The sequence below is a fragment of the Syngnathus acus genome, chromosome 5 (assembly GCF_901709675.1).
Source record: "Syngnathus acus chromosome 5, fSynAcu1.2, whole genome shotgun sequence".
NCBI classification, from domain to species: domain Eukaryota; kingdom Metazoa; phylum Chordata; class Actinopteri; order Syngnathiformes; family Syngnathidae; genus Syngnathus; species Syngnathus acus.
The window spans coordinates 5,781,206-5,803,560 of NC_051091.1; the positions used below are offsets into that span (position 1 = coordinate 5,781,206).

General features: G+C 42.1%; 3 protein-coding genes and 1 long non-coding RNA gene across 5 annotated transcripts; 2 read left to right on the forward strand and 2 right to left on the reverse strand.

The window, feature by feature from the left end:
- Positions 1–5,210: 5,210 nt before the first annotated feature.
- LOC119122971 lies at positions 5,211–7,650 on the reverse strand. Of its 2 annotated transcripts, XR_005097980.1 has the most exons (4): positions 7,059–7,650; positions 6,589–6,718; positions 5,911–6,512; positions 5,211–5,505 (listed from the first exon to the last, which is right to left on the reverse strand). XR_005097980.1 is itself a non-coding variant. In XM_037251704.1 (3 exons), the coding sequence occupies exons 1-3, from the start codon at positions 7,339–7,341 to the stop codon at positions 6,131–6,133; spliced, it is 795 nt and encodes a 264-aa protein (XP_037107599.1). In that variant the 5' UTR covers positions 7,342–7,650; the 3' UTR covers positions 5,211–6,130. The 2 variants fall into 2 exon arrangements, 1 of the variants encoding a protein (XP_037107599.1); XM_037251704.1 differs by having other exon boundaries at positions 5,211–6,512.
- stx18 (syntaxin 18) lies at positions 7,640–16,328 on the forward strand. The gene is made up of 11 exons (XM_037251703.1): positions 7,640–7,850; positions 12,879–12,946; positions 13,330–13,445; positions 13,526–13,603; positions 13,698–13,764; positions 13,837–13,931; positions 14,043–14,134; positions 14,247–14,305; positions 14,421–14,490; positions 14,583–14,663; positions 14,752–16,328. Exons 1-11 carry the CDS (start codon positions 7,698–7,700, stop codon positions 14,845–14,847), a joined length of 975 nt encoding a protein of 324 aa, XP_037107598.1. The 5' UTR covers positions 7,640–7,697; the 3' UTR covers positions 14,848–16,328.
- A 313-nt stretch (positions 16,329–16,641) lies between these two features.
- LOC119122972 (neuronal vesicle trafficking-associated protein 1-like) lies at positions 16,642–19,307 on the reverse strand. Its single transcript, XM_037251705.1, has 5 exons — positions 19,103–19,307; positions 18,701–18,846; positions 18,345–18,461; positions 17,462–17,572; positions 16,642–17,076 (listed from the first exon to the last, which is right to left on the reverse strand). Exons 2-5 carry the CDS (start codon positions 18,827–18,829, stop codon positions 16,873–16,875), a joined length of 561 nt encoding a protein of 186 aa, XP_037107600.1. The 5' UTR covers positions 18,830–18,846; positions 19,103–19,307; the 3' UTR covers positions 16,642–16,872.
- On the forward strand, positions 17,483–18,794 carry LOC119122973. The gene is made up of 2 exons (XR_005097981.1): positions 17,483–17,623; positions 17,730–18,794. It is a non-coding gene; the product is annotated as an uncharacterized LOC119122973 (long non-coding RNA).
- Positions 19,308–22,355: the final 3,048 nt, after the last annotated feature.

The following is a 22,355-nucleotide window of genomic DNA, read 5'->3' on the forward strand; positions in this document are numbered from 1 at the left end:
AGGATGCATTTGACAGTAATGACAGTATGCTGTACAAACACGTTTAACAACACACGTTTAAGCTCAACTTAATGCTGAAAAGTAACGTCAGTTCTCTTCATTTCTTGCGAAATATTAAAAACAATTATAATCTACCTCAATTTTGATTGACATCATCCATTTATCAGTTTTTGACGTTTTACATTACATTATTTTTACAGTTTGTAGTTTTAAGTGGCAATTGTCACTTAAAACTGGCAAACTGTCACTTAAAAGTGGCAATTGTCACTTTATTAGATCCTCGATTGCTAACTAGCTAGCTCAAAAAGACATCATTTTACATTAATAACTGATGACATCTCTAGTGGAAGACAAAAAAATGTATGATTCCTTAAAATGATCCAAATATAAATAATACAGTACGCTCACAACAGATGTTGTGTATAACAACAAACCTGTAATGACTAACTAGGTCAGTTAACTATAATCTGCCTGAGGGTTCATCAGCCATTGTAGTATCCCTCTTTGTCTCGCACTTTGACAATTTGTGTTTTTTTCTTTTTGGGGTATGGTTTTCCATTTGTAAAGGTCTTCTTTCTACTCGATAAAGACTAAAGCCAGCAGTCTTTTCTGAATGACAATACACTTTTGAGTCACTTGGTATTTACTGCTGAAGAGGTGGAGTCCATTAAGCCAAGAGGCTGATTATTGTTGTGTTTGCCTTTGCTAATTGGCTAGAAGGCAGTAAACTGTACATATAAATCAGAAGGAAAACTGTGATCAGAAGGAAAGGAGGCTTGGGGGGGAAAGTAAAGCTGAAGATTAACAAAAAGAACCTTTGGTTGGCATTCTGAAGACATCAAGATTATAAAAACATGCGGTCCAGTGTTGTTTATTCAAAATGTGATTAGATTTTGCGTGTTCCCACAAGCTGATTGAGATTGTGTACAGTCCCGATGTCGGAACAACACATCTGAACCACCATGGCAAGGAATAATTAAAATCTTCCCTTGGAGATGATCAGTTGGAGACTTGAGGGAAGGGAAACGTAGACCAAAGGGTTCTGGTTGCGTCGTACCGTGGGTACTTGTCTACCTAGTAATCAGGACAAGCTGTGGGGAGACTTGGCATAAACGCTCAACCGCAATGTCTTACTTCGCAGTGGAAGAGGACACGGAGAAATAACAGAGGGGGGAAAATGTCGCTATAGAATTTGTGCTGGACGAGCAGAAAAGTAGCCATGCCTATGATGTGCTTTAAGCTATGATGGCAAACCGCATGCCTAAAAGAGACTTATTGTATATGTGTGTGTGCGTCACAAAGTCAGCCCCCCCCCCCTGCCTAAATAAAAAAAAACAAAAAAAACAGAGGGACTACTCATCCACTTTTAGTTTAGAGGAAGCACAAATTGAGTGTTCTACATAAAGCCAAGTGGGATACTGGTGGTGGTGGGGGGGGGGGGCTGGTGGTTGACTTGCAGTGAATTTTAAAAGGCAAAAATTTGCCATCTCAAATGGTCACGGCTGAAACCAGCATGCATCGTGAATTTCCGGCCACGGTGGCGTGCCTAAGTCCCCTTGATTATTTTCTGGTTCAGGGATTGCTGGATTTCAAAGCGTTGGGCCTGCCCACGTCTGTGATTCGGTCTTGTTAAGGGGCCTATATTTCAACGGGGGAAACACAAAAAAATGCCTGAAGCTAAATTAGAAGTGACTATCAATCACACAGAGTTCTCATTCTTCCACCGGGGTGTGGTGTTGGTTGGCCGGGACACGCGCTCTGACACCGAGTGGGCTGATATTCGTCCATGTGTTGGTTATAAAAGGCTGAATTTATAGCGAGGCATGGGAAAGTCTATTGAAGCTCCGAGTATTAAAGCAATGACTAAGCCTCTGTCCTGTGTGAAGACGTTTCAGTGGAAATAAACCATCGGCCAACACGCCAATCAAACCAATGTGAGGTGACAGCAGAGGATGCTGTTTGTGCACATTTACATGTTTCAGAATTATATATTTTCAAAATGTGACAAGGAGACATGACTACTTACACTGATTCTACATTTATATTCTCATATTCAAGCAGGATATTGTTTATAATTGCAAGTAGGAAATGCTGGCTCAATAGTTGAAGGACGAAGGAAGATAATATTTGTTTGACGTGGTTTCTCTTGGGTTGATGGTGGTTTCCTGGCCTCCTCCAATGACACATGGACAAAACAACCTTTTAACAAAACGGAATCAACCATCTTCCAAGGTTGTATAATTACACGCTATTGAGTGTTTGCCATTAAAACAATTTCCTCTTCAAATCCTGCATGTACTTTTCTAATTCACCAATCACTTGGTTTTTGGCTCGAGACATTGCTTGACCTTCTCCTATTGCAGCCTTCCCAGCTTCAGACAGTCAGACTCGAGGGACCGGCTGGGAGTGTCAAGCTATGCTGTCTCAACAGTGAGCTAGTCTCTCCTTGTTCCATGTGGCCGTAGTCATCTTTTTGGCTTGACGACAGAAATTATTAGGAAAAAAATGCCAAAGACCAATAGATGCATGAGAGCGACTATTGCTTGCTTGCCGCCTCGTTGCAAAGTCAAAGGTGACAAGTTACGTTTGTGTTGCAGAAAGAATGCTCCCTGAGCATTTATTCCATCACATTACGTTTTAAGTCCCAAAGTCATGTCAACGTGACGTGTGTCCACTGAGGATGAGGCAATGGGAAGCTGTGCGACCTGCCCAGTGAACGACTTCCATGAAGTATTTTCCCACCCTTTTGTGTCAGTGTACATATATTTGTCAGCATCAAATCTGACAACCTGTAGCTGGATGATTGTGCACAGATCACAGAGTGTAAACGTCCAACAAATGTGAGCCACCTGAGAAAGGGAAGCGACCTAACTTTTAATGACAGTCGTGATGAGGAAATGCAAAACAAAAATTTGTCCTGTGAGTCATCTAAAACCGAACTTTCTTCTTAGCACATTTTTAGTTTTTTATTTTTTTTTTATTGTTTGACTGAATAACAATTAGAAACTGTATATAAACACAAAACTAGTAACTAATGCTCATACCTGTATGATGATGATAAATGGTGTTGGTTTTGCTCCTGAGGTTTTTTGTGACTTTACAGACCAGAGGTTCATCTCCACAAGAACAAACTTGAATAGGTTCTATTCAAGAGATAGACATTAAAATGTTCTTGTCATCTTCGGAAAAACGAGATAGCGCAAGGTATAATTGAAGACTTTGAATTCTACCATCACTCTGGTTTTATCTTGATAACATGGGTATGCCTAAAAATGTCAACTTGCCTTTTTTTTTTTTTTAAATGATTGACTGATGAAAGGTATAATTTAGGAAAGCAATACAGCTACTTCAAAAAGCTTCAAGTGCCATATTAGGTTGGAATGTGAAAGCTGTCCAGGCAAAAAATGATCCAATTTTCTCTGGCTTTAATTACAAAGAGGATCCCGTTTCATTGGCACAGAAATGGCTGACCCTTTTTTTTTTTTTTTGAAGAGCATTGTGGAAAATGATCAAGTCAGGCATATCCAGTATGTTCTAATGTGGGCTCTCTATTAGTGAGGCCATATGAAACACTAACACACAATTGCAGTTTCAGAATGTAGCAATCAATAAGAAAGCATTGTGTGTGTGTCTTGGGTGAGAGACAACTGATCATATTTTGACATGTCCGTGTCTGAACGTAGTTTTTAATCAATAGTTTATTTGTGGTTAGGGATAAGTTAAATTGGAAAAAAAAAGAGAAAGAAGGGACTTGGACTTTAAAAAAAACGTTCTCAGATTTCCTTTCACCAACTAAATAAAAGCATCGGTTGTGGTTAATCCACTGCGCGTTGTGCCCGAGGTCGTTTTAGTAATGGGCATTGCCCGTTGTAATCTAAATAAATGTGAACATTTGTAACAGCAGCTGCATTGTGGAAAATCTTAATTTGTGATTGCAACATGTGTATTGAACCTATCGTCGCATGTGTTTTACATTATTTTTTTTCCGGGAAACTTGGATGCACGTGACCTTGCATGCGATACAAACTGATTCCGATCCAGAAAGTGGGTACAGGCTAATATGGTGGTACAAAACAATTACACTCTGTCATGCAAAGCCATGCTCTGTGCTGTTTGTGTGCGTGTGCGCGCGCCATCTATGTTTTGTTCTCGTTTTAATCAAAGCAGCATGATATTGAATGACAAAGGAAGACCTTTAGATGAGTTGGGGTTCAATCAAAACAATCCCTCCACAATTCTTTTCAATTCATTTTCTCCAGGGCTGAAAGAGCCTTTTTTCTGGTTTGCCTTGTTGACATCAACCCCAAGCAAAGCAAGCCAAATGAGTAATTTTTACTCCATGGCAAAGTCTTCCCTCTTGGCCACCAATTGTCAACTTTGGCCCTGAGAAGAGGTACACGTAGAAAAGCGAGGGAGGGACGTGTCTGGGGGCTTGTTTGGAAGGCCGGAGGGTGTGACAGGTAAGCTCCCGACTTAAAGGCAACAACTCCCATGTCATGACTCCGCGTTTGACCGGGCTGTGGGACATTCTTCTACTCTTTCAAGACTGCTAACTGCCCTGAGCAGGGTGTCTGTCTCACTGGTGGAACAAGTCTCATTTTCCTCCATTAAATAACCTACCATGGGAAAAAACTGCATGCCACTACCAAGAGCGCTCTTATACGTGAAGACCTGATGTTCATCTAACAAAACGCTAAGCAGAGCTGTTTTATTTTTCAGGGGAGACTGTCGCATCCTCAGGCAAAGCTGAGATAAGAACCTTTGATAGCATTAAGACAACGTCAGATAGCCACTCGACGGGCCCTGTGTAGATAAAGCAGACCTGATGGACATTTGTGATGGTAGTGCAAACAAAGAGAAAGTGGAGATTAAGGGCTTTCTTTTGAGGCTCTTAAGTGGACTGCCCGGAGGACACCCCGGAACATGGCTCAGCTGTCAGGAATGGGAGGAATGGATACTGTCACTGACACTCCATCCAGAAAGAGATAGCATCTAGGAATGCCGAACAATGGCCTCCGTCATTTTTTTTCACATAAAAATAAATCATTTTACATTAATATACAATATATGTACATCAATACTCTGGTATGTGAAGAGCTGCTTGCTTTTTTATTTAAAAGCTGAAGAAGCAAAAAATTAGAAACACTGGCAGAACTCGGTTATGCATAACTGAACATTAACACATTAAATTAAATGAGCAAACTGCACAGCAAATGGGAGCCTTTTATTCAAATAGTCTTGGCTACAAAGCTTAGATTTGAGTGTGAGGCTCACTCACTCACAAATACACTGATTTATGAGAATTATTACGCACAAATTACAACATTTTTTTGTCTAGACTGGACATAATTTCAACTCCATTTACTTTGTCAGGAACAATTTTTTATCTTGAGATACTAAGTCAATCATTTACTGCACAGTTAAGTGTAAACACTATGAATCAGCATGAAACCCAATTTCCCGTTTCAAAATATGTGCATGTATATCATACCAAAAAAAAGTACTTTGTAAGTAGACCTCGTGAGAAAAGCACCAGGCCACAATAAGTCAGTGCAAAATTCTGTTGAATTGGTGTTTTCCGTGTCATATTTTCAAAACAATACAAATTGCAAATATATTTAGATCTCACTTGAATGTGACCCGACTGGCTTTTTATATTCTCATAAAAATTGTTGTTTCATTTTATATAACCAATTATTAGCCATTAGCAAAACAAAAAAGCAAAATCCAAATATCGCAGAATATTAGATGTCAGTTTAGATGTTTGTAATCGTTACATGACAGATTAAATAATGTAGTTGAATGTATCTTGCTAGAAAATATGATTTGGATAAGCGACTATTGGTGGCGCTTAAACATGATTTTATTATTCGTATTATAATTTCCAACGATCACGCCCCAAAAGACAATTTAAATTTGGAGTTCCTAAAAAAGACAATCATTTTAACAGTACACTACTTGCTCATTTTAAAATCAGGGCTTGGTCCCTAAACCGCGAGTGTTCATCGTATTTGCAGAGGCAAATTATGAATAACAATCCAAACAAGTGCACTATTTAGTGTCCAACCACAATAACAGGATCATTTACAGCACCCAAACCACAAAAAAAATTACAACAGGTGGAAACTCTTCAGTCCTGTAGAGGTGATTCTGCCATTTGCTTCTTCATCCGCTGAATTTTGAGTGTATAATATTCCTCTTGAAGCTTGAGTACTGCCTCCTGTCTTCTTAGCACAGACATTTCCAAATCCATCCTTTCTTGTGAAGTGGCGCAGTGTGCATCATGTGTGCAAGGAAAAGAGTGAGAATTGGACTGTTCACCAGAGGCGGCGGGATAATGAGGGCTAAACTGCACTGCGAGTTGTTTAGGAAAGTTACAAAAAGGGGTCATTTTTTGTCCCGGAGACGTCGAGGATGGATCCGCACCATAGGCCGGGAGCACAAAATCTGCCTGCTCATGTTTGGCTTTAAATTGTTCGCCACTTGTGAACATGCTTCCATCTTTAGTGCCACTGAAAAAGAAGAATGTTTCCATTTAACACTCAGCTTTAGTTATTACTTACTATTACAAATATATTTATAGAACACCTGTTTTGTTGACTTTCCACCAAGTCAAAGGGTTGAGAGTCGTCGTCATCTTGTTGTAGGACTGAAGGGTTCATCACAGAAATCACAATCTGGGTCAAAGCACTGAACTGATTCAGTGACAGGTCATCCTCTGTAAAAAGAAACAATTTGTTGTATTTTAGTAAACTGAATACGGTATGTGGCATTCTAAATACACAGATATACTGAAGGACTAACAGTGCTCCATGTTTTTAATGTATTTATGTATTTTATGAGCTCAGTTAGAAATAACCAACCATGCATCTGGACATTATAAAGCTGCAGAATTTATCAACAAAACTGTTTTCAAAACTATTTCTGAGACCACTGCAAACGTTTGCTCGCATATGTTTCACTTCTTAAATCATAATATGCATGCATATTATGCATGCAATATGCATAATAATTTGGAACACAGTGTACAAGAGGCTGCGCATCTTACTCATCCGTACCTGTGTGCATCTTCTGTCGTTTGATCTCCTCCCGTGACTTTGCCAGTAGATTTTCCCACTTTTTGCTGCAGTCTGACACAGTTCGCTGCATCTGTGGAAAGGCTGAGTTGATAGTTTGTGTTATCTCGTCCCATGCCTGCCGTTTATCGTATAAACCACTGGTGCACTTCCCTCGGATTACTTCTTTTCTTTCGTGGACTAGTTGAGCGAGAAGATAACACTCCTGGTCTGTCCAATTGGGTCGACGCTTCCTGCTTGACATTGCTTCAAGTTGCAGTGGCATGATTAATTAATTCAAGAAGATTTTTATATGACTGGAATACAGTACAGAAAACTATAAATCACTGCAATTGAGTCGCGAATCCAGATCGATTTATCTCTTGGAGGCTGTACCAGTGTGTCACACTGATATTTAAAATGTAAGCAACTCGAAATTAATATAAGGCAATGCGCATCTTCATAACGGGCAAAACACCTGCATATATAATATTCAAATATAATGTCCTCCTTGAGCGAGACTTTAAGCCTTTCTGTTCCTCCGGCTGAGTGTAAACGTCGTCGCATGGTATTGACGTCACATCCGGGCGACGTGTCAGTTTGTTTACTTGCGGACTCCCCGGCGCTGCAACCAGCTCAGACATGGCTGTAGATATAACGCTACTTTTCAAAGCTAGTGTCAAAACAGTCAAAACCAGAAACAAGGCGATAGGGATCGGTTTCGATTCTACCAAAGATGAGATTTTCAAGCGGAGCAGACCCAAGAATGCCTTCTCTCCGAAGGCGAAAGAAGTGGTAAGTCTTTGCTGGAGCTAACTGAAGCTAACCGTGCAAGCGCCAACACAAACTCGCACATTAAGCGACTAAACTGTCATTCTTTTAATAAATGTGTTTAGATATTTGCACGCGGTGTTGCTTAACCCACATTTAAAACGTTATCTTCATTGCATGAGTATCTGGTGTTTGCGTGCTTAAGTAAGCGTCATAGTGGAGTCGCTGCTCTTTTACAGGCACACACACACACACACACACACAGAGGTGGTGCAAAACTAATGTTTACTTATTCTGATATTTTTTACGCTTTCAGTATAGCAATGCATTTTTTCAACTTTTCTAGGCTACTATGTGAAGAAGCTATTGTATTGTCTAACATCCATTTGCAAGTAATATTTACATTTTATTATCCCTCTCAGATAATCTTTGGAAAATTTGTTGATCGTCGATAATACGAACTTTGCCGTCCTGTTCTATGTTTTCTTACTTCCATTCCTCGCATATACTGAGACGTCAGGTGACAAGTCAGTTTGTAGCTTCTGGCAAAGACCTGATTGATCGATGACTTTTCATACAAGGGCAATTTTAAAGCAACTCTATTTGGGATTTTTATCATGACAAGTTGTCATGGCTAAAGACCAAAGATGTTTGTAAAATGAATGCTCTGAAATTGTCTGTTGAAAATGGATCCGTTTTATTTGGCTGACGCCCACCATGATTCTTTTATGAGATACTATTTGTTCAAGAAAGTAAGTTTTAGGTTATGTCAAGTCAGATCTGGGAAAGATATCCTGTAATATCAAAGTGTCAAAAGTGGGCCAGTATATATATTGGAAGAGTCACCCACCCCATCCGTATCTGCGGCTGATATTGTTAATATTGGATCCGATTGTGCTATTGCAGCGTTCAACTTACCCGCCGCATTCTCCAGCTGGGAAGCGGCTTGCAGAACCCTCCTGTGAAAGCTGCATATTGATTTGATGACCTGCGTTTGACACTTACACCTCAAGCACCAAAATCTCCCTGAAGCCCCACAATTCAGTATTGACCCCAAAAGAAGAAGAAACATGTGCCCTATTATGCTACAGTATTCATTTTAATCATAATGCGGTTCCTTGGAGAGCTAAGTATTTTGGAGGTGGAAATTGGTATAAAAAGTTAGAGAAACATTGTTTCACTATGAGTATAGAAAGTTACCTTGTGTTTATTCTGTGTGATATGTCTACTGTCGTATTCTTAGTTTTAAAAACAAGACTTTGTCTTCATCATTGAGTGAAAAACACGACAGAAAATGCAACATAGCCAAGCGTGAGCACAGGAACCTAAACAAGAACCATTTTGTTGTGAGCGCCCAAAAAGTGCAGCCATATATCAACGGTTGGCAAAGGACGATTGGCACCCCCCCCAACTAAAGTATTTTCTGGATGTCACGAGGGCTGCTTATACTGCAAGGAGTCCTTTGCCTAACATGAGCTCCGTGAAAACAAACCTCTTCAAAGGCGCCGTGAAGAAGCACTTTACATTTCCCTCAGGGAGTCTGGACTTTAAGTTGTGCCTGATGTCAACCATGAAAACATGAGCCGGCTCACCTCGGTCCCGAACAACCGAGTTTTTGTTATGTTACATCAGTATTAGAAATGGTGGTTTAATAAAAGCAAAGCAGAGCGGTGCTGATTCAAAGAAACCCAACTCGTTCCTGTGGTGCGGCTTGCCCGCTCTCTTCCCCCCCTACCGCTGTTTCGCTCGCATTGCACATATCATCGGCAACCATCTCGGCGGAGAAATTTAAATTGCCACTTCGGAATGTCCTGACTGCTCACGCTTCCATTGCGGTTTTCTCCCACGTCTGACATGGCCAAGCATTTTTCTTTGTGTGCGAGTCCTCTCTTCACATGCGCCATTCCATAAACATACTGGAATAACATTTGCTTTCTGCTCTCGAACAATTTCTTAAGGAAAGACGATCCTCCCGAGAGCCAGTGATTAAAGGTGGAAGATCAAAACAGAGAAAATATTAAATTAGGTCCCCGGCAACAATGTTGACGGCCGGCACCAAATGTGTAACAGATGTCGGTGCCCTCCTAGACATGCAGAACGCCCTTTGGAGCGTCACAAAAATAGAAAGAGCATATTGAATTTGACAAATGCACAGCGCTTTTCTCCACTAAAATGCAGCTCATTTAAAAAGAAATTGTAACCAAACAGGATTCCTAACTAGACGAGAGCGACCGCGGTGAAGCGTGCATTTGGCTTCGGTCGGAGGCGGGGGGGGTCTTTGGCCTCAAAGGGGTCGCTCTGGGCCACTGTGATCTTGGTTTCAATGCTCACCTCGTCCCTCTCTACACAGCATGCTTCCCTTCTCGAGTTTAAATGGTGGAGGTCACTCTAAAATTGTTAAATTGTGTGTAGAGAGAAGTGCCGGCTTCCCTGCTGTGCTTTTAGTATCGGCATTCCAAAACTGGCTCCTCCGGCGCTCTTTGACATCTTTCATTGTGGCCGTCTGTGGAGAACTTTTGTCACATTGGGAGAGTTTGCTTATGATTTCAATAAAGTGTTGTTAGAATAGATTTTTTTTTTTCTTCAAATAAATATTTGGCGTACTTAATCTTGATCTCTATTTTAGCAGTGTTACATAATATAGGTAAGCGGGACCAAAAAAATAAATGGCAATGTCTAATCCAATTGTGGACCTTTCTTGATGGACAGTTTCAAGAAATTTAGAGACCTCTCATGCAGTGCCCTCTCTATGACAACTCGATTCTCACAGGAGAATGCTGGAAAAGTCGAAGAGCTCAATTCACTAGTTGTTGTTGGGGGGGGGGGGGGAAATAAATAAATAAATAAAGGCCAAAGCCCATGGGAGACTTCAAAATAAAATCAACATGTCAGCCCTGCTAAGGTCTCCTTCTGTATCAGACCTGCTTAATTGAATCCAACATAGCATGGCGTCAATATAAATAGCCTTTAGGATTTCAACTGAATCAAGTTAGTCATCATCTAATTCTGTCCATTACCTGGATTTCACAAAACAAAAGAGACATTCAAGCTGTTTGAAGGGGGGGGGGGGCAAAAAATTGCTAACTAAGCCTTTTCTCTTGTCTTGCTCATAATAATCCCTCTTGATGGTTTGTTTGGGCTCAGTCAGGGCTGCAGGCCCAACGAGAAAGCGAGGAGGTAAAGTGGGGGTCTTTGATGATGTCGAGATTAGATTTAGCCCGGCAGACTGTCTCCTTCTCTTTGACTTGCAAGCTGACTCACGTACGTGCACACGCAGCGACGCAAACGCGCACGCCGTGTTGCATGTTCATCGCTACACATGCGATGGCCACCTCCTTCCTCATTGTTGAGGAATTACTTGCTCTTTATAGTCTTAAATTACAAGAGCAATTGATCCCTCTGACCCCCTGCAAGCCCTTGAGCTTGTGCTGGGAATCCGAGCCCCAATGTATACACACTGGAGACAGCTCAACCCCCAAAGCAGCACTCTTGACACACCCGGCTGCGCCCCTTCTTAACACACACACACACACACACACACATTTACGCACGCTCACACACACTCACACGCACCACCCCTGCCAGGCATTTTTATTTCATTCTAGTTTGGGGATTTAGCACAACCTGCTGGCCTAATTGTGTAGTACAACTTGTCCATCTGAAATACACGCGTCGCAACTCAGTAATACAACCTCGAAGTGAACCGCTGTAAAATCTGAAAACACAAAATTTAACTTGGTCATCAAATGAATACAGACACGCCGGACTAAATTATTTCACTGAAGTCAGCTTTTGAATGCACGTCTGCTTGCTTGATGTAATTTCCTGTATATTCTCATTGTTATTTTCTTTTTTCTAATAACACAGCCTGGACCTTGTTTTAAATATTAAAAACGCAACGTTTAATTTCCAGCAGTTCGACTGAACTTCAAAACAATAGCCACTAAGAGAAAACAAAGAATCGTGTCTTTTGTGCTATTAAGTAACTAAAAACGCGTGAGAACACAGAGAGCTTTCCTAAATACCAGTTTCAGCATCACGTCTGCTTTTCTGATTCCCCGTCGACAACCCGCAACACAGAAAGTCTTTGAAGCAAAAGACCGTTTCAGCTCCCCCTTTAATTCCCTCCCAAGCTTAACTGCTCCGAACAACAATTAACTCCTGACCCCAAATAATTGTATCATTACAAGGGTCAGCCTGCCTGGGTTAGCGGGCGACCCGCAGCCGTGTCATACATCACGCAAGCAAGAAAAGGGCATCTATGTCTGCAACAAATTGCTCAGCCCTGTAGATTCTGACACCTTTTTTTTTCCCCCTGCCGAGTCAGCTCAAATAAAACCTCACTTCAAGTCGATGTGATGCCGGAATGGATGTTTAGAGATATTATTAGACAGCTGGTGCCAGATTACCGCTTACAGCCCGGGCAATTAGATAATTGGTGTTGTTAGAGCGGAAAGGTTGAAGGCCGAAGACATTATGCTATCATAATAATCTCCCGCGCTCGCAGACCCCCGTCACAGTCAAAGCCATTGTGTCATTTTTCAATCCTCAGCTTGTCCGACTTGCGTCTTGTGAGCGGTCCAACAGAGCCCGCTGTGTGAGGGGCAGCGCCGCCAGCACAACTCGGCAAACGGGGAGGCAATTGGGCCTTTTTTTTTTTTCATATTTGACTGAATTACAGGGGCAAATATTGAATGGAAGCACGTTTCCCTCCACACATAGAGACTCGGCGATAAATAGAAACACATCCTGAATTTAAAGCTTATTTGCAAGCACTCTGCCAGCCAGCGCTCGCCTTTTTATTTATAAGAGCAGTTTGACGGGGAAATGGCAAGTTTGAATTTAGTGCGCCCGTGCGCGGATGAATCGTCAAAGGTAAATATTGTGAATTCACCGCCGCGGACGGACATTGGTCACCTGTCATCTCCAATAAAGCGCAAGATTATACGTTTTAGTCACGCTTAGCTGGAAGAAAATTGCTTCTAGGTAATTTGCTGCTTTGACATGTTTGTACTGACACCGAATTATGTCTTTCTCACTGCGTTTTCCTAGATCGTTAACATCACCAAGCTCAAAGACTTCTTGCTACAACACAGGAAGGATTATGTGAGCGCCGCCAGGTAAGCCTCAGCTTCCAACTGTGGGAAATGTCAGCAAATGTGACAAAACGCTAATTTTGACGCTTCTGCTGAGCCCGATCAAGCCGTGTGGTCGCAGTCGGCCGGCTCCAGTCTAGTCGTCGGCAATCGCCCGAGTGCGACCGAGCGGAGAAAGATTAACGTCCCGTAAAAACTGAAGCTTCGACTTCCTCTCGACAAGTCTCGAGAGCCACACATGAACTCAACCGCAAGATGACGGTAGTTAGGTGGAGCCTGATTTTCAAAAGCGGTGGGAAAACCCCAGCAACAAACGTTCCTGCTATCTGACTTCCGTGCTTCCGTCTTATTGACTGACCCGTTGACCTTCCACTATTGAGGATTGTTGTCGTGTTTCTATCTTGCAGTCTCATCTCATCCGACCTCACCCGCATGTCCGACAACGAACGCGATCAGATTGACCAGGATGCGCAAATCTTCATGAGGACGTGTTCCGAGGCCATCAAACAACTTCGCACTGATGGTGCGTCGCATTTATGCTCATATGGTAGATTGTGTTTAGTCCTTTTTTTTTTTTTAAATACACATGACTTTTCCTTCCAGCTGAAAAGCAGGTGACATCAGCTCAGACTAAAGAGCACAGGGGTGCAGTCTTGGACCTCATTGAAATGTACTTGAAAGGTGAGTTGATGCCATTCCAAAAAGAGGTTTGCTTCTCCGTAACATTAAAATGTTTGCTTTGGCCTGAACTTGCGTGTTTGGGTCGCTTTCAAAGGAGTGTGTCAGCTGTACTCGGAGCAGCGAGCCATAAGAGTCAAGAGAATGGTGGACAAGAAGAGACTGTGAGTATTTGTTCCTGCGAGTGTTACTTATCCTCATTTCCAGATTTATAAACAGGAGAGTCTTGATTTCAGGTCACGCCTGGGATCTGAGCTGCACAGTCGCGTGGAGAAAATGGCATATGAGGAGCCCAAGAATGAAAAGACAGTGAGGGAGGAAAGCTCTGGTGGTATGTTAGTCAATTCTGTTTGTTATACTTGTTTTTTCTATTGCACTGAGAATTTGGGAATTTGGGATCTCCATGTTTTTTGCACTTGTCAACACTCTTTGTGTGATTTAGACAAGAGTGCAAGAGAGGCGTTGGACCAAAGTGTCAATTTATGGGACGAAGGCAAAGTGGAGGACGAGCTCTCTCCTGAGGAGATCCAAATGGTATGTGGCTCCTCAGACTTCAGTGAGAGTATTTGAAATTTCATTTCGCATCATTTCTCTGTTGCGGCATGCAGGACGGTTTCCTGATTGTTTTTCATTTGTATGTGTGCAGTTTGAGCAGGAAAATCAGAGGCTGGTCAGTGAAATGAGCAACTTGGTAGATGAAGTGAGGTGAGTCACCAACTACTATCGTTACCTCTTAAAAATATCAAAATGGCTACCTATGTAATAAATCACTCCATAATGAAGAGTAGAGGAAAATATTCTAGCTTCTTATGTTCTTCAGGCAAATCGAAGGAAAGGTTGTAGAAATCTCAAGACTGCAGGAAATCTTTTCTGAGAAAGTTCTCCATCAAGTAAGCGACAGTACAACTCCGACTGGTTCCTGCATGTGAGTTGTTGTTTTCTTTCCCTAAAGTAACATGTTGCTCCTCGCTTGTCCTGGCAGGAGACTGAAATCGATAACATTCATCAGTTGGTCGTTGGCACTACAGAGAACGTTAAAGAAGGCAATGAGGATATACGGGAGGTGAGCGTCACAGAAACAGCGCGTGTGCTTTATATTCTTGCGCCGAGTGGGTTATAAAAGGAAAGTCATTTTTTGTTTGTGTCACAAGGCCATCAAAAACAACGCCGGCTTCCGCGTGTGGATCCTCTTCTTCCTGGTCATGTGCTCTTTCTCGCTGCTCTTCCTCGACTGGTACGACAGCTAACGGGCACACCGGGAGGCTGTCCGGCTCAGTCACGTGACGACAACACCGGACGGAGTTTTTAGATTTGGAGACAACAGACTGTTGACAGGTTTTTGTGGCCTCCTCTTCACCAGTTATTTATCTGCTTAACACAAGTTGGAAGGCAGCTTCTGTGGGTGGAGCCACACTTGGATTCAGCACCATGAACACTTTTTGGGTGGCACGGTGATCTGGGCAGGCAAATGCTTGATAAAAGGAAAACGTCATTGGCTGGAAAGCAGATATTTCCCGTTGCGGCTTAACAACTTTAATGCATGCAAAGGTTCCCGCTCAAACAAGATTTTTTTTCCCCCACAACAATTATGCATCCATAAATCCAAATTCACCGTCATACTGACAATGCTTTGCCTTCAGCAGCAGATCGTATGACTAATAAAGCAGCTCGTAGCTCATATTGTCATCTCCGAGATAATTCCAGTGACATTTTCTACCATCTTTCTTGACTTCAGGGCTTAAATGTGATATCATGATATTTCCAAGTACTGGCAGATGTTCAGACAAGATTGAGAGCAGCTAAAAAAACGAGGCTTGTTCTGGTTAGTGTTTGCTGACAGAAACAATTTCATCACGATGATAGGTTTTCATTGAGGTACATCTACAGTGCCGCCACCACTCCCTAAAAAATATTTTATAATTGCCCGTTGATGCCACAAGATGGCAGAAAAAGCACTTCATTGACTTCAAAGTAGTTTTTCCAGCAAATGGTGAGTTTCAAATAAATAAATCAGCATAAAGATTCAACACCTTTTGTTGGTGGGAAAGGTGGGCACTTTATTTCAATTTGTCATTTCACATTGAATGTAGCAAATGCACTTGACTTATTACACTGTATGAAAATGAGGCATTTGTGACCATTTAACAGACACGTACAGGAAAACAAAACATCAGGACAAGCAACTACTTTCAGATTGTTCAACTAAAACAGTCAGTAAATCGATGGCTTCCACTCGCCATCTGTTGACATTTAAAAATGTACACGGTTGCACAATACAGCGTCATTACTATCAAAGCAAAAAACATTCGGTCGAGCAGCGTAAAAGTTATGTGTAGCCTTTAGCTTCAATCAAGTGTTCACAAAAAGGGTGATCATCTTTTATAAATACACTTAGTTGATACAGCGACAAAGAAGAAAAGCAGTTTGGGGTTAAAGTGCACAACTTAAAATTGTGCAAAATACATTTGGTGCTGGTGCAGACAGTTCTTCTCACAACATTTTAGTAGGCCTATACGTAATTACCAGAAAGCAGAAGCTGTCTTATTGAATACATGTATTAAATACAGCTTTGAAATGATCGTCAAGAGTAACTCGGGTGGTGTAGACGATTCCCTCCTAAATTCTTGTGAATTTGGCATTTATGCTGCAAACATTGCTGTTGTCATGACAACTACAGTAATCCAAACAAGTTCTATTTGAAAGCAATAAAAACAAAGTACGATTCTAATTGTCGCGCGTGCATGTTGATCTAAAAGTGTCACAAACATGAGATAGTTCACAGTTATTTCACTAAATTGAAGACTAACGTGTGTTTATGCACAAAGTTAACATCAAGAGTGTGTGCGCGTGTGTGGCGATTTTACATGTACCGTAATTTTCGGACTATAAGTCGCGGTTTTTTTCATAGTTTGGGTGGGGGGGCGACTTATACTCAGGAGCGACTTATATACATATATATGTTTTTTTTCACTTTTTTGAGCATTTTATGGCTGGTGCGACTTATACTCCGGTGCGACTTATAGTCCGAAAATTACGGTATGTAAGCCACTCAGCTGTGTATCAATAAATAACAGCATATGCTATTCAAACAAACCACAAAGCCAGCCGAAGGCTCATCTTGCTGTAAACGTGACCCCAATTTCCACACATTCAGCCGACCTTGAAGGCAGCGCAGCACCTCGGGCACGTTTAGAAGCAGGACTTGAGTTTGCTTGAATGGCACAACCATATTATTGATTCCCCCCTCGGCGGGCGAGGCCACGCCCGATCGGTTAGGCCAGCTTCTGCGCCGTCTCCGTCTCCTGTTGGGTGACCTTCTCCTCAGACATGATGGTCATCCACGGCGAGACGGACCGAGTGATGGTCTGCTTGGCGATGTTGTAGTGGTTGATGAGGGTGAAGAGGCGCCCGCGGCTCCCCGGGCCCTGGTGGGGGAAGTTGCCGCCGTACATCCCAGCTGGCATACAACGACCTTGCTGCTCCACAGAGACAAAGTCATAAACATTAACCTTTCATTAAAGAAGTCATCTCGTTGCTAAAACAAATCCCGAAGGGGGTGGGCAGATTAGATTGGCATGGCAACACAGAGGCGGAAATCTCATTGGACCTAAACGCTTAACACACATTAACTGGAAGCAGTCGAGCGGAACTATGAAATGAAGAGAATAGACCACTGGGAAGAAAAGAATACCATATTGTGGAACCGAGAATAGAATTTAGGTTGTGAATGTAGGTCAGCAGAGAAAGCCTCGCTTGCCCTGAAGGCTTGCCACTGTTGGATTTCACACCTGGATCTGTTGCTTTGCTCGAGAGACCCAACATTTATACCACGTAATATCTTTAAATAGTTATTCTACACACCGTATAGACAAAGCTGTCAGGGCATGGCTGCTCATACTGGTAGACCTTGTAGACCACCAGGAACACCACACACACCAAGAAGGCCAGAGCACAGATCACCAGCAAGGTCACCTGGACGAGGAACACAACAATCAGGACATCAGGCAACAGATGAGACAACAGGTAGATGCAGTGATACTGTAATATTTTGTGTTTTAGTTTTCCTCAGAAAAAAAAAAAAAAAACTGACACCACATAATACTGTTTTTTTTTTTCCCTACACACACAGCAACGCAACAGTAGGTTATCAAAGAGGCGAGGACTCCCTGCAGCACTTCAAAGCTCGCAGGAACTCAAAAAGAGGTTTTGATCACATCTGACTATAACAAAGATCATCTGTTGAATTAGAGCTGTTTTATTCCAGCATATGTTCAAATTGTCCCATTCAAAGAGTGTGCACGTTTGCCAGCCACCGAGGTGGGAGAGAAACTGCTATTGGGAGGCCATCACCATGGCAGCAGCTGATTTAATGCGAGCGGCTAAAGGAAGCGTCAGGTGAATCATCGGTGAGCACGATGGATTGTTGAGTCAAGTCGCACGACAGGATGTGGAAGTGGGTCAGAGTCACTGAGTATAAATAATGATGCAACAGATAAACGAGTTATTCCCATCGATTGCCTTATTTAAGAGAATTGTTTGATGTTGGTTAACTTCCAAGAATCACATACCAGTATTTTTTATTTTTATTTTTTCTATTTTTTTAGTTGCTATTGTTAGCTAATTTTGCATTTCATGCAAGTTAATAAATGAGGAAAACTTGCATATCAAAATGGGTATTGTGTATATAATTAAAAACAGCAAATTTACTTTTACTTTTGGACATTTCAGAGAGCAGGAATCTTACTTTGAGTCGCTCGGACACGCCTTCGATGATGCTTATTGAGAACTCTGCGATTTTGGGAGATCTGATCTTGCCCTTCTTGGTCTCGCCGTCATAATCCGCCTTTGTCTTCACCACCACCTAGAAACACACATACAGGTAGAATATATGCATAATTAAGCTATGCATATTTAAATCAATAAAATATACATAGATATACATTTATTCATAAATATATAGAGAGAGTGGGATAGAGATATATATTTTAAAATATTTTATTTTTAATTTGCATACCTGGTTCCCCATCCCTGAAGTAGAGCTCTAGATATCCACATATCTATGATCCACCCATGTTTATTATATAAAATCTAATCCCTTACCTTGTCTGGCGGAGGGAAATGAAGCTGGCTGGCATCTAAAGGTGTGATGAGGGGAATTGTGTCAAATCCGTCTTCAGAAGCCACCTTCCCATTGTTTTTCTCACTGAAATTATTTCCCAGTTTAACCATTTTGTGCGCACACCAACCTGGAGGAGGATGAAGAGGAGAGGGGGAGGGGGAAGTCATGCACCGGCCTTTATTATTCATATCAAGCATCACATGCTATTGTGGTGATATAAATCATCCACTGAGTCCAAATTGGCTTTTCTTCCGAAATATACGAACCATAAATAACATTACAGTGATCTGAGGTGCTGCCTTTGTGGACCGTGGTGGTGGTGGTGGTGGGGGGGATCACATTAATCGCGTCACCACAAAAATGTAAAATATCGGAACACTCACCTTGTCAGTCGAGCGAATTGTTTTGAAAAATAGACTTTATTTCTGCAGTGGTTTTCCCTCCTTAAACGGGGCCGTGTGTTGTTGATTGTGTCATTCACACAAGCGCCTTAACGTGTGACGCAGCCGCTGTGAGGAGGAATGAGAGGAGATGAGAGGAACTGGTGCACAATATGGCCAAGCTGCCTCAGTCCCCTCTACATGCTGCATGCTGCACTGCAAGTTAGTGTTGGCTCGTGAGTGAACGATTCGTTCAAAAGAACGATTTTCTTTTCAGTGAACGAGAGTGAACGAATCACTTCCTAAAGTGATTGGTTCTATTTTTCAGTTCATATGACTTCAACCAGTAGGTGTCGGTAATGCGCATTGAAGCTGGTGCCACCTTGCCGTAAAACAAAACGAAGAAGAAAATGACGTAACTTCTTCCCGTTCACGAAGAGTCGTGAATTGCATTTCCCGTTCACCAACTGAACGGATCTGTGAGTGAATGAGTCAGTGAGTGATTTGCATTTCCAGTTCATCGCGAGAACGGATCAATGAGGGAACGAATCCGGACTTTCCCGTTCGCGAACGAGTTAATGGGTGAACTGCCTTCCTTCCCGTGGATCAACGGATCAGTCAACTTTATTGCATGAAGGGATGCGCCGGGGAGATTATGCTTCTCTTTGGGTAATCTTGGTTTTATAACACTTATAGTAGTTTTTAAATAACGTGTATGCATATATACACCTAAATATTGTTATCCAATATATCCACTGCAATTTCACATTGGATTGCTGGTTTGAATTTTACTTTTATTATTATTTATTTTTTTTATTTATTTATTTTTTTTTATTTATTTTATTAAATAAACATTTATGGTAAAACTTGTCTGGTGTTTTATTCCTTGTTTTTATATTCGCCAATTAAAACATATAACGTGTGTCGGCTGGCATAACAGTAACGCAGTATGTCACTCACTCGTGAATCTTTGCGAACGAACTTGAAAATGGCGGTGTACCTAATAGAGTGTCCGAATGATGTCACAGATCAAACAGCCAATCAGAAAGTGGGGGTGAGGGCGGGTGTGGCACTTTTCACTTTCAGTTCAGCTTTGACCATGATTTTTCCCTAATGAAGTGGCCTGTGATCAGGTACACTTGAAAATAGCGGTGTACCTAATAGAGTGTCCGCATGACGTCACAGATCAAACAGCCAATCAGGAGGTGGGGGTGAGGGCGGGTGTGGCACTTTTCACTTAAGCTTTTTCCCTAATGAAGTGGCCTGTGATTAGGTACACCTCATGGACAGGTACACTACATGAGGTAAAAATGAATAAATAAATAAGAAAGTGTAGCGAACGATTCGGTGAAGGATTCTTTTGAACAAATCTTTTGAGTGAACCGATTCTAAAGATTCCGTTCACCCGAGAACTGGAATGCACATCACTAGTACAAAAGAGTGCAGACGGCAAAGCGCTGCCAGGTCGAAATAGCCGAGTGGTTAGTGACACGGGCTCTTGCTCCATAGGAATCTGGTTCGATTCCAGGTGTGAGCACATACCCAAATGTGATTTTAGAAAAAAAAACTTCGCTTTGTATGCGCACGCAAACAAATGCAAGTATTTATGTGTAAATACATAAGGTGGCCCCACCCCCAAGTTGGCGCCTACCTATGGGGTGCGGTGAAATCCAATAGTGTAGGGGGCAGGGCGAAGAGAGTTAGGGTTTAAAGCTAGGGTTAGGGTTTCAAAGTTTCAAACTCTAACACTAACCTTAACCCTAATAACGGGCCACTTTCTTAGGGAAATATCATGGTCAAAGGTCATAGGTGTCAAGCTCTAGTCCTTGGGGCCGCATTCCAACATGTTTTCCAAGATCCCCTCGTTAAGTGCACCTGCGTGAAAAGTTTTAGCTCCTGCAGAACGTGAAAATGACAAAATCTTTTCACGCAGGTGTGTTTAACGAGGGTAACTTGGAAAACATATTGGAACGCAGCCCCGAGGACTAGAGCTTGACACCTGTGACCTTAGACCATGATATTTCCCTATTAAAGTGGCCTGTTATTAGGTACACTTGAAAATGGCGGTGTACCTAATGGAGTGTCCGTGTGATTCCCTCGTTAAGTGCACCTGCGTGAAAAGTTTTAGCTCCTGCGGAACGTGAAAGGAGCTAAAACTTTTCACGCAGGTGCGCTTAACGAGGGTCACTTGGGAAACATGTTGGAACGCGGCCCCGAGGACTAGAGCTAGACACCTGTGACCTTTGACCATGATATTTCCCTAATAAAGTGGCCTGTTATTAGGTACACTTGAAAATGGCGGTGTACCTAATGGAGTGTCCGTGTGAGTCCCTCGTTAAGTGCACCTGCGTGAAAAGTTTTAGCTCCTGCAGAACGTGAAAATGACAAAATCTTTTCACGCAGGTGTGTTTAACGAGGGTAACTTGGAAAACATATTGGAACGCAGCCCCGAGGACTAGAGCTTGACACCTGTGACCTTAGACCATGATATTTCCCTATTAAAGTGGCCTGTTATTAGGTACACTTGAAAATGGCGGTGTACCTAATGGAGTGTCCGTGTGATTCCCTCGTTAAGCGCACCTGCGTGAAAAGTTTTAGCTCCTGCAGAACGTGAAAGTGACCAAAAACTTTTCACGCAGGTGCACTTAACGAGGGAATCTTGGAAAACATGTTGGAACGCGGCCCCTCGAGGACTGGCGGTCGACAGGCGGTTTAAGTGAAAAGTGCCACACCCGCCCTCACCCCCACTTTCTGATTGGCTGTTTGATCTGTGACGTCATTCGGACACTCTATTAGGTACACCGCCATTTTTAGGTGGACCTAATAACAGACCAATTCATTAGGGAAAAATCAAAGCTTCACGCCAACTTGGGGGTGGGGCCACCTTATGTATTTACACATAAATACTTGCATTTGTTTGCGTACGCATACAAAGTAAAGGTTTTTTTTCTAAGATTTTACTTAGATATATATTTACACCTGGAATTGAACCAGGTTCCTACAGAGTGGGAGCCCGTGCCACTAACCAGTCGGCTACCTGGCAGTCTTTTGCTGTCTGCACTCATTTGTACTAGTGATGTGCATTCCAGTTTTTTAGAAGGTTCACTCATAAGATTTCTTCAAAAGAATCGTTCACCGAATCATTCGCTACACTTTATTTATTTATTTATTTTTACCTCATGTAGTGTACCTGTCCATGAGGTGTTTTTATGTTTTAATTGGCGAATTTAAAAACAAGGAATAAAACACCAGACAA